Source organism: Amblyomma maculatum, unplaced genomic scaffold, assembly GCF_055883805.1.
Source record: "Amblyomma maculatum isolate TAMU_Amacu unplaced genomic scaffold, ASM5588380v1 scaffold_13, whole genome shotgun sequence".
Taxonomy (NCBI): Eukaryota; Metazoa; Arthropoda; class Arachnida; order Ixodida; family Ixodidae; genus Amblyomma; species Amblyomma maculatum.
The window spans coordinates 32,470,801-32,483,047 of record NW_028146738.1 but is presented as its reverse complement, the minus strand read 5'-3'; the positions used below and the strand labels follow the sequence as shown (position 1 = coordinate 32,483,047).

Sequence of the window (12,247 nt, the reverse complement as noted above, 5' to 3'; positions counted from 1 at the left end):
ATCGAACCAATGAGCGAAACGACGCGCAGGAGCGCGAAATTTGAAGGCGAAAAGCCACTCTTTCGAAAGAGACCAAGATCGCCGTGAGCGCGGCCTTGGAACGGAAGCTATACTTTTTTGAAAATGTGCTATTTTAGTGAAAACATCAGCTTGAAATGAGCCAGCCGACTTGTTATAAATTGATATTACGCCTCAAATATTGACACGAGAGGTGAGAAACTTGGTGGAATCAGAGAATAATAGTTGTAGATTCTAATACTTCAGTTTTCTAAAAATTGATTTTTGGGCGATTTTTCCGCCTTCAAGACCCGTGTCCCCCCTTAAATGGTTTAGATCGAACCGCACAATATATCACACTAATCCACATTTTTTTGTGAGTTCGATATATGCGGGCTTGACTGTATACTGCATTTCACCTTGATCCCCTGTTGGTCTCTGTCTCACTGCCCTCTCACTTGGCAAGACTAGAAACTGCACAAGCATGACTTGCAAAACCAACCACCTATGTAACCCTAGCTAAAGACATCTCACTTGTGTGAGTGCTGTTGAAGTCAGGCCGTCCTGCAATGAGAAATGAATGCGACTACAGAATACACAAAGTGTATGCCTACCGGTCGTAATGCGGGCTGCACGATACAGATCAGCAAAGGCAGCATGTCTCTGACCAGCGATGCCTCAGTCAGGAAGCACCGTGCCTGCGGTGTCAACTCGGCCGTGAATGACACCAGAATGTTGTGCATCTGTGACTGCTTTGCCCGGGCCTGAAATCATACAGAGAAAATTGCAGTGTGTAACTCACAATACTAGCCATGCAAAGCCTGCGACACAAGTGCCCTAAAAAAATGTACTTCTGAATTAGCTGCAAAACAGCTTGTGATGATTTTGCAAAATACAGACTAATAAACCCAGCCAGTAACCAGCATGGCTAGAAGGTTTCTGAGCCACCTGCAAAGGAAAAGTTACTCCAAGCTCTGTTCATCGCAAAGGACATAAACTGTTTTGATCACTCTGTTGCCAAAGACTGCCGTGAAGAATTCTGCAGTGAATCTTACTGCAGCATATGCTCACCTACAAACAATTTCAATAAGCTATTATATATCTGTACAGTGCAATCTCGTTGCGACAATAGTTATGGGAATGGAAAATTAAAATGTATTATCAAATCATGTTACCCAAAAAAGGCCCCAAAAGCTACTTACTTTTATTACTGAGCTTTGAATAACCTGCTATTTTGTGCTGCACATTTTGTTCCTCAGTGTCCAGAAGCAAGCTTTTCTTTAACTTGTAGCAACGAGTTTTATCGTTTGGCTCGGCATCCGCGACAAAGCTGAAAACATCTAAAACCTGGCACTCTGCCAACTTCCCCAAGTGTGTCATCCCCTTGAAGGAGAGGGTGAATACGGGCTGGTTGGCCCATGATCCCGAACAGAAAGAAACAGCGATACTAAGACGGGACAGGAGGGCAGATAAACATAGCAGACAAAAACCATTTGGCCATGTATTGCGCAGGATGTGAACATTGTGAAGCTGACCTCATTTGGACTGTTATCATAGCCCGGTATAAAGACGAGACCACGAGGCTAATTTCCAAGGCCCACAGTATAAAAAAAGCTAGGTCACTCGTGCATCAACAGCTCATCGATATCTCTCTCTGCAAAAGAATGCGCATATCTTGATCTGTGTTGATGGTTTTTTTCATTCGCGTGTATGGTTGTGAGATTCTTTTTCTTTTTTTTCATCTGTCCTATTTTTCCTTATACAGTCGAACCTGGATATATCGAACTCAAAGGGCATCGCGAAATAGTTCGATATATCGATAATTCGATATTAAGAAATCGGCTTGGGACGGCACTTACGATGCGAAAAAACGAAACCGTATTTGTCCCGTAATCAACTCACTCGAATAATGAACCCACCCTCCACTTTTGCACTCAAGAATTCGGGGAAAAAAAAGAAAAGCGTTAAGGCCAGCTCGCTCACATGCAAGCAATTAAGCGATCTCAGCGACGAGCCGCAGCGTCAGAGCAAAAAATTTCCAACTTGTTGGAACTACGTCCCTCTGCCGTTCGAGCCACCGCGGCAGCTCAAAACAAGTTTGTGTTGCCGCGGCAGCAATCGCCAGCGTTTTCAGTTGCGTGTCGCACTCCGTTTTGGTCGTCTCATCCACAGCTCATTTCTTGGCAGCGTGCCAAGATGCTGTGCAGCGATGTCGCGGCATGTTTATCTTTTGATAGCTCCTGCGGCGGCGGGGAGCGAACTTGGCGGACTGCCCGTGATGGCTTGATTGCACAAGCCTGGTTCGATTTATCACGCACTGCCACAAAATCATCGGAAAGTGTAATACAGTAGCTGCAAGTGCTGTTTGAGGCAAAAAATGCTACAAGGCGGTGTCATGGTCGCAGCTGACCGCGTGCTTTCGTTGATTCATACATGCAAGAATAAACGACTCCCGCAAAAAAAAAAAAAAAAAAAAAAAATGCCGCTTTGTAACACCATATCTTAGGCTACGCCGCGCGTACAGCACGATAAAAATAGACGACTCGCAAAAAAAAAAAAAAAAAGATAGATCTGCCGCTTAACTTCCGCAGGCGCCATAGCCACGTCAGCCGCCGCGCAGAGGGTTCGCTACACACGCTGGAGAAAGCATCAAACGTTCTGTCTGAAAACGGGCTGAGCTGGATTGGCACATGCGTAGCGCGTGCTACTGCGAACAAAGGCCGGGAAAGAGGAAAGAGAGATAGCTCGGCAAAAGAATGGGCACACCCTTGCGCTTCGCTCCATCGCGCTTTTCCCTTCTCGTTCCCACCGGTTCTCTCTGGTTCATTCACGCACATGGCTTGCAAACATCACGTGCTGGAGCGTGGGAAACGATAACAGCAGATGCGCGCGCCTTTGGAGAATGGGCGCGGCGCTGCCCTAGCCGAATTGTCCCCTCTCATTCCTTCCGCGTGTGGCTTGAAAATGTAACACGGCAAACGGCCGAGGGTGATGCGATCGTCTTTGGGGAAGGCACACTTTCCAGTGCGTAGTGCGGAGTTACGACCAGTGAAACTGAGTTCGATATATGGCGCGGCTTTCCGATACTTTTACATGGGATTTTCAAGGGGATATTCCGTGGGTTCGATATAACCAAAATTCGATATATCTGGGTTTGATATATCCGGGTTTGACTGTATGCGCAATAACTTGAAGCAATAAATAATAAACAACAAATTGCTAGTCAGAGAATGTTTGTCTGCACTCCTGTACCATCTTAGTAGCCCTGTTTCTTTCCACCCTTGCAGGGCATAGCTTCAAATGATCAACAGGTGGAAATGTTATCAGCACGCGGCAGCATCTTCGTAAGCTGCCAAGGTCAGCGCTGCCGTGAATTGCAATGGCAAGGGCACAAAACCGAGGAACCCTCCATGAAAGTTTGGAAAGAGTAAATTATCTGAGAAAAGTGGGAGGCAGTTCATTACAGGAGAAAATTACTGAAACATTCATCCAGACTCGAGCTCTACGATTACTGCGGCCACCCTCGCTATCGTCCTCACTAGTTTTTCACTACCTCCTGAATAGATATTCAAAACTGCAAGTCTTACATATATTTTCACAATCTATTATCCAAGCCGACATGAAAATGCAATTGTATTAGCCATAAGAGAGGGCACGGCACCTGAACAATTGACAACATGTCTAAGCCACCAATTCTGCTGTTAAAAGTCCTGCCGTAGATTTTTGCCGTAAGCATTTAAACCTGTTATACGGATGAAACGTTTTTCGGAGAAACGGAGAAACGCGCTAACGACCGAAGCCTTTTTTTTCAGATTCGTAGGCATAAATCGGGGCTGGGTGGGTTCATTATGGGAGCGAGTTCGTTACGCAACTAAATAAAGTATATTTATCATAATACAAATGATTCTTGTTATTTTTTTCTCGATAATTCGAACATCGGACAATTCGAACTTTTTTCCCGGTCCCGTGAAGTTTGAATCAACTAGCTTTACTGTGTTTAAATTCCAGTATTTGAAAATTCAAAAAAGAAAAAAAAAAACCTCACAGGCAATAAAGTGACAGACATAGGCAGTATACAGATCTCTAAGGCACAGTAAAAGGGTGAGCCAGGCAGCAGCAGTGGCCAAAGTTAGTTCACATCAGTGATCAACCTAAACCTACACAGTACAAGCCATAACCTTACGCAGCTCAATGAGCATATGGTGGGCAACTGCTGATAAGTGCATGTGCAGGCAGCAGCATAAGAAAGGTAGCACTGCAAGTGATGCCTTTGCATTCTGTATAGCATTTTGCTGCGATGTACAACTGAACTAGCCCAAGAATCCCCTTAGCTAGGCCTTCCTGTACAGCTGTGGGTGAGCCCACCTACCTCGATGAAGGAGTTCTGGAAGGCCATCCTTGTGTAGGGCACAACCGAGAAAACTCGATGGAAGGCTGGCGCCACAAATGGCAGGTATGGGTAGAGCGAATAGTTCTGCAGTCGATGCACCGTAGCCAGCAGCTCATCTGTGAAGCACAGCCACTCGGGACCCTGGTGGATCTGTCACAAAAGAAAAAGGCACCTGAGAGAATCTGTTGTTGCAGGAATGAACTTGTCTCATTACAATTTGTACGTTCAAACAAGTATGCATTAAAGAAAACTGATGGGCCAGGAACTATACAGATCATTTCCTTTCAGTTAAGCCACCACAGAAGTGAGAACAGACGGGCACTTGGTTAAATGAGTGCATGCAAAAAAGCCCTTTGACACTGATGCCCCAGTAATCCAAAGCATGTTAATGAAGATGTGCTTTAAGAATAGCAACATAGCCTGCCATGTCAGTCCAAAGAAAAAACTGGATGAACCCTCACTTCACAATGTTTCAAGCAAGCGGCCGCACCCAATCTCTCACCTAGTTCATTAATGCTAAAAGTAGTTTTTGGTAGAGTACTCCTGTTAACCAGAGAGAATGTAGGCTGTAAGAGTTGTGGTAATGCTGGAGGCACGAACAAAAATACTTTAAGTTCTGAAAGCTGCACAAACAATACAGTACGTCAGAAACAGGCAGATTCCAAGCATGGTAGTACCTATTCGAGCACAAACAACCAGAAAAAGAAAAGAGCAGCACTGGCAGAGTGTAGGAAGAGGGAGGGAGGGAGGGAAGTCAGTATGTACACTTAGTTCTATTGCCGGTCTTTGTCCTTGAGCAAAGCCATCAAAGATGCACATAGCATCAGCTAACCAACACCTCAATCTAGAAAACTGTTTGCTCAATATAAAACTGGTGCGGACTTTGCCAATCATGTCACTGTTTGGCATGATTGACCACAGCAATAGCTTTGACACAGATATTATTCAGTGTACACTGCTTTGTTTACTAGGGCCCCTGATTGGTTGGCATAAACTAATATGGTTTCCACATGACGCATGGTTTTATTAAAGCAGCAGACTAGAAGCAGCATTGAAGTTTATAGAACAGTTTTCCCCACATGAATAGTTTTTCCACACAAAGGATTCCAACTAGGCATTATGCTGCATAGTAAATGTGAAATCCCTTGGGCATCACATACTTTATAAGCACAAGCAGTCCTAAATCACATGGCACCTCAGGTCTGTAATAATGCTTATTACAATGTACTTTCATCAAATCAGTGGAAGCTGACTGCATATCTGCCTACATTAACAAGTGGAGCTCAAGGTTACTTCTGTGCTAGAAAATGATTCTCCTCAAATTTCCTGGCGCAGACTCACCAGTTCAAAATGGGGATCCTTGAAGCTGATGTTGACATAGTTGTCAAAGAGGGCCTGAATAAGCTTCTCATAATCTCCAAACCCTTGTGCTGAGCGGGCCAGGGAGTCAAACCTACAATAGCAAAGGTCATCAGAAATGAGCCGTTTTACCGTTAACAGACGTACTGTAGAACCTCATTGATACATTCCTAGTTCATACGATTTCCCGTTTTATCGCGGGCACTAGAACATCTCCCATACAGTTATACTATTTTTCTCCTGATTAATATGTTTCCAGAAAATGCAATTTCCCAGTTACTGCGACCGGGGGTTGGGTGTTGGGATTTTTTTTGGCACGTAAGCGGCAAGAGCAAGGTTAAAATCTGTTCTTATTTGAAAAGGGGAAACAGATACGTTAACATTTATAGTCTATTCAGAACGTCTCCTTCTTTTAAAAAACTAAGAACGCATGTTAAATTTATTATTGCTCTTTCTCCTAAAAGTGATTTGGGATGGAATGGGACGACAAGATCATAGAAAATAGCGAAATGCTTTCTCTGTAAAGTCTCGAGTTTTGGGCATGTAATCAGGATGTGCTTGACATTGAGCACTTCTCCGCATTCTTCACACATAGGCTTAACTTGTTTCATTAGTAAAAAGTTATGCACGAGATGTATGTGCCCAATATGCAGACGGCATACTGTAACTTCCATGAAGCGTTCCCAATGAGCGCTTGATTTCCATTCCATTATAGGCTTTACGAGGCGCAATTTATTACTTTCTTGGTTATTCCATATAGGCTGCCATATATCCTTTTGTTTTTGTTGAATTAACTTTATGCAATCTTTATAAGGCATGTTTACTTTATTTTTTTCCTGCCATCTTGAGCAGCACACACGTCCACTCTCTCATTTCCTTCAATGCCCATGTGGCTTGGAACCAAACAGAATATTATGTTATGTCCTTGGGTTGAGATCTTTATTACATCATGTATTATGTTACGGAGTAATGGCATGACTGCATTTCTGGAGTTTAGAGCTGTGAGAACACTAAGTGAATCCGTAAAGATAACACTGTTCTCAGTGCTCTCGTGCACAATTTTTGCTACAGCTAGCCGGACAGCATAACACTCGGCTGTAAATATTGATGCACATTGATGAAGTCGAATTATTTTTTCAGAGTTCCGATCCACTACAGTGCAGCCAACAAAAGAGGCAGTTTTTGATCCGTCCCTGTAAACCTATGTGCATTTGCTGTATTTCTCTTTTAGTGTGCTATATTCTTGTAATATATGTTCTGTAGGAGTTTAACTTTTTTTGAACTGTGTAAGTGTGAGGTCGCAGACTGTTGGAAAGTTGTACCATGGAGCCAGGGGCCTATTTTCTTGAGCAATATCAGGCAAGGTGTCCAGAATATGGAGCTCCCAGCATGTCTTCAAATCGCATTATCAATGGTCTTGTTGCTTAAGGCTTATTTGTGAATATTTTTCAAGAGGGGCAAGTTGTGACAATCGGATAACAGAGGTGTTTTTTCCGTATCCTTATTCTGAGAATATAAACGCATGTGAGTGCAATTCGTCTGTCTTCCAGTGAAGGCTCGTTCGTCTCCACATAAAGGCTATTTATTGGGGGTGTTCTGTATGCCCCGCATGCAAGGCGAAGGCCTAAGTTATGTACCGGGTCTAATTTTTCAAGGCACGAAAGTCTAGCTGAACCGTATACTATGCTCCCATAGTCTAAGCGGGAGCGTATAACAGAGCGGTATATGTGTAGAAGACATGCCCTGTCGGATCCTCAACGTTTCCTCGAAAGAACCTTTTAGTATGTTGAGATTTGGAGGCTTTCTTTTTTAGTGTATTTATGTGTAGTAGAAAAGTAAGATTTTTGTCGAACATAATGTCAAAAAATTTGTGTTCAGTTTTTACCGGTAATCCTCTTTTATTTAAGTGTAGGACAGGGTTGTTCTGAATACCTCGCTTGAGCGAAAACGTAACTGCTACAGACTTCTGTTGTGAGAACTGAAATCCATTTTTGTCGGCCCATTTTGCTAGTTTATTAATTGTTATCTGTATTTGTCTCTCACATGTTGGCATGTTTGAGAATGTGCAGGTTATCTGAAGTTTATCTACATAGAGTGAAAACATAATGGAATTTGAGATTTCTCTGCAAAAGGAATTCATTTTTACAACAAAAAGCGTTGTGCTTAAAATGCACCCCTGTGGCACCCCGTTCACCTGAACAAAGCTTCTAGACAGCGTGGCACCGAGGCGGACTAGGAAAGAACGGTGTAAGAGAAAGTTATTTAAAACATTTAGCATTCGGCCTCTGATGCCTAGATCTGCTAAATTCCGTAGGATCCCGTACCTTCAAGTTGTATCGTAGGCTTTTTCTAGATCGAAGAAAACTGCGAGGCAATGCTGTCTATGTATAAAAGCCTCTCGGAGAGTGTTTTCAAAGTGCACTATGTGGTCTGTTGTCGGGCACCCTCTCTTAAAACCGCACTGATGAATATCAAGAAGTTTATGTGATTCTAAAACGACGGTTAATCTAGTATTTAAAACAGTTTTCAATGATTTCGCTAGACAACTGGTGAGAGCAATAGTCCTACAGTAGAATCTCGGTGATACGAACTCGGCTGATACGAAATTCGGTGTGATACGAATTCATAAAATTCCCCGGCCGAATTGCATTGCGTTCAGTGGGCAAAAAATCGGATGTTTCGAACACTTTTTCTTTTCGCTACAGGTGATACGAACTTCGGTATCACGACCGGTCGAGGCCCACGCACACACGCACAGCGAGAAAAGCGTGTGCAGCAGCGCAGCACTGATAGCACGGATCACGCACACGCGCGCGAAAGAAGAAAAAAAAAATACAGCGGGAAAAAACCGGCTTGGCAACCCGCGGCAGCAGCGAAGTTGGCGAAGGAAGGCGGCGATATCTTGCCCCCCCCCCCCCTCCCGCTCTCTTTCTTTCTCTCCCCTCCCCCCGCATTTTTTTTTATCTCGTTGTTGCTTTCTGCAATTGGTGTTGTGCGCACGGCCTAGCGGCCCTCTCCAGATTTCTCCGCCGCCCCGCAGGCCACGCTCTTCCGCTTTCAGGAGTCTCCGCTGCAGCAGCAATACGTTGCTTCATTTTCTCGTTTGTTGTGGCTGACAACGTGTTGATAGCGCGCCGTTTGTGATCATCTCTGCAACACAAGAAGATACATCATACTGCAATGTCACGGAAGAGAAAGGCGCTGACCTTTAAAGACAAATTGGAAATTTTAAATAAGGTGGACAAAGAGCCCAAGAAAAGGCGCACTGACATGGCCAAGGAGCTAGGCTTGCCGCTGTCAACGTTGTCAACTATCGTTGGTCAGCGCGACCAAATTATGCAGAATGTGCAGCACTTCGCGATGAATTCTAAAGAAGCCAAAACTGCCCACCATGTGAAGTTGGAAGAGGTTCTTCTAACGTGGTTCAGAGAGGTCACGGCGGCCGGCGTCAACATCGATGGAAAAGTGCTTCGTACAAAGGCAGCGGACATTGCACTCACACTTGGAATTGATGACTTTCAGGCCTCCGGTGGATGGATTCACCGGTTCAAGGTGCGTCATAATGTTTCCTACAAGACCGTTTGTGGCGAAGGAAAAAAAGTCGACGCCTCCGTTGTGGAAGACTGGATGACAACCCCACTGCCGTCTTACATAGCGGGATATGAGGCACGTGATGTTTTTAATGTAGATGAAGCAGGGCTGTTTTACAATCTCCAGCCCGAAATAAGTTTGTGCTTTAAAGGCGATGCCTGCCGGGGCGGACAAAATAGCAAACAGCGGATCACAGTTTTGTTTTGTTGCAACGCCGACGGATCGGGAAAAGATGCCACTGACAGTCATTCGCAAATATCAAAAGCCCCGATGATTTAAGGCAGCCGGTCGATTGCCCTGCGTCTACAAGGCGAACAGAAAAGCATGGATGACGTCTTCTTTGCTTATGGAATTCGTCATGTACCTCGACCGCAAGATGTCTTGCCACAACAGAAAAATAGTTTTGCTGCTGGACCAGTGCACCGCCCATCCAAAACAAATGACACTACAGAGTGTTAAGGTGGTGTTCCTGCCCCTGAACGCAACAAGTCATTTGCAGCCGCTGGATGCTGGGATTATAAGGAATGTTAAGCACTATTTCAAAGCTTTGTTGGTGCGCCGCCTCCTCGCGAAGATTGAAAGGAAGGACGCGAATCTCCAGATCACTCTTCTGGACGCTGTGCATTTTCTTGCAATTGCCTGGGATCGCGTCGTTCCTACGACCATCGCCAATTGTTTCGCGAAGTGTGGGGTTTTCAAATCCGCTGTGGCTACTGCCTCGCAAGTGCCAGACCAGATTCCCATCGATGTCTGGAATCAACTTGACGTCGACTGTTGCGTCGACGATTTCGTCACCGCGGACGACGACCTCGCCACCTGTGGTCTCCGCACGGTTGAAGATATTGCGGAGGAAGTGTCATCACAGCCTGGCATTCCATGCAGTGACGAAGATGACGACGACCAAAGCGTTGATGACCCACCGCCGACGGCAGCAGAAACGATGCACGCCATCGATGTTCTGCGGCGCGCCGTGACCTCAGAGTCTGTGCGGGAGAAGACAGCGGCCCAATTTTTCAGTTTTCAAAACTCTCTGTTATCAGATCTCGCAGAAAAGAAGGTGCAGAAGGATATACGCGATTTCTTTCAACGAAAATAAATATTTCGTACCTGTTGGAAGGCTTGAAAACGGATTTTGCTCGTTTTTTGGCGATACGAAATTTCTGGTGATACGAAAATTTTCGTCTCCCTTTGAATTTCGTATCACCGAGATTCTACTGTATTTACCTTACTGTGAGGGTAGCTTTTGCCAAATTCCGCAAGTAAAACTGATGCTGCATGTTCCTGTGCTGGGAGGTAAACACATGTTGCGATCAGGCGCACCATGTTCACATTGAGTATTTCCTACGCTTCTTTCGCGGCTAAACAAAAATAATTTGAAACCAATAAACTAGCGTATCTCGTACAAGAGGGTGTTCCTTGATGGCACAAATTTTCGCCGGTCGGTTCTGTGAAGCCACAATGACCACCAATGCAGATCAGGGTATGTTGCTGGGCGAGTTGGTTATCCATTGTCAGAGAAAGAACGCTAGCAGACGTGTGTGTCCTCCTCTTCCTTGTCCGTCGTCTGTAAGCGTTCTTTCTCTGACAATGCAGATCACTTTTTTCGTTCAGGCACAGCGAACACACCTTTCCTAACTCAGGCCTGGTGCCGCACCCAAAAGCCCAACATAATCTCATGTGTACACTGCGAGAAACAATCGAAAAAAGAGGAACTGCAACACACGACACGTATTCCGCGCACCCGCTTGGAAGGGATATGGCGACGCGAGGTCACGTGACGGCATCAGCCAGTAGGCGAGCCGGCGGCGCGCGGAAAACGAATGCGGTACTCTGAAATTTTCCAGTGACTCTATCTAGGACCAGCTCCTAGCGCCACCATGAAGCTATGGTTTATTACGCAGCAGCCAGCAGGCCTAGCTGCCTGCGTTTTTTTCTTCCTGCATTGTGTGCCATACGCAGCTCAGTCGTTCACGCGTGCGGGACGGTATTATTTTTTTGCCACAAATACATATGTTATATTGAGGCATGAAAAGGAAAGAAAAATAAAGAGCCTCTGCCCGTGCCTTGCCACAAATACAGTCGAACCCGGATATATCGACTTTTGGTTATATCGAACTCACGGAATATCCCCTTGAAAATTCCATGTAAAAGTATAGGAAAGCCGCGTCATATATCGAACTCAATTCACTGGTCGTTCGATATATCCAACTCCACACCACGCACTGGAAAATGTGCCTTCCCCAAAGACGATCGCATCACCCTCAGCCGTTTGCCACGTGTCATTTTCAAGCCACGCGTAGAAGGAATGAGAGGGGACAATTGGGCTAGGGCAGCGCCGCAGCCTATCCCCAAAGGCACGCGCATCTGCGGTTATCGTTTCCCGCGCGCCAGCACGTGACGTTTGCAAGCCATGTACGTGAATGAACCAGAGAGAACCAGTGGGAACGAGAGGGGGAAAACGCGATAGAGCGAAGCGTAAGGGTGTGCCCATTTTTTTGCCGAGCTATCTCTCTCCTTTCTCTTTCCCGACCTTCGTTCGCAGTAGCACGCGCTACGCATGCGCCAAGCCAGCTCAGCCGTTTTCAGACAGAACGTCGGACGCTTTCTCCAGCATGTGTTGCGAACTCTCTGCGCGTGGCGGCTGACGTGGCCATGGCGCCTGCAGATGTTAAGCGTCAGATCTTTTTTTTTCTTCTTTTTTCTTTTGCGAGAGTCGTTTGTTCTTATCGTTGTGCTGTATGCGCGGCGCAGCGTAAGATATGGTGTTACGAAGCGGCATTTTTTCTTTTTTGCGGGAGTCGTTTATTTTTGCATGTATGAATCAACGAAAGCACGCGGTCAGCTGCGATCATGACACCGGCTTTTAGTACTTTTCGCTTCCAACAGCATTTGCAGCTACTTTATCACGCT

General features: G+C 45.4%; 1 protein-coding gene across 1 annotated transcript in view; it reads right to left on the bottom strand.

The window, feature by feature from the left end:
• The window catches only part of cutlet (chromosome transmission fidelity protein 18 homolog), a 163,385-nt gene that overhangs the window by 64,955 nt on the left and 86,183 nt on the right, over positions 1 to 12,247 (bottom strand). The window contains exons 15-17 of the mRNA XM_084585871.1: positions 5,729 to 5,840; positions 4,367 to 4,537; positions 612 to 761 (exon numbers count right to left, since the gene is read on the bottom strand). Of these exons, the coding sequence (XP_084441997.1) occupies positions 612 to 761; positions 4,367 to 4,537; positions 5,729 to 5,840 (433 nt within the window). The remainder of the gene's footprint in view (positions 1 to 611; positions 762 to 4,366; positions 4,538 to 5,728; positions 5,841 to 12,247) is intronic.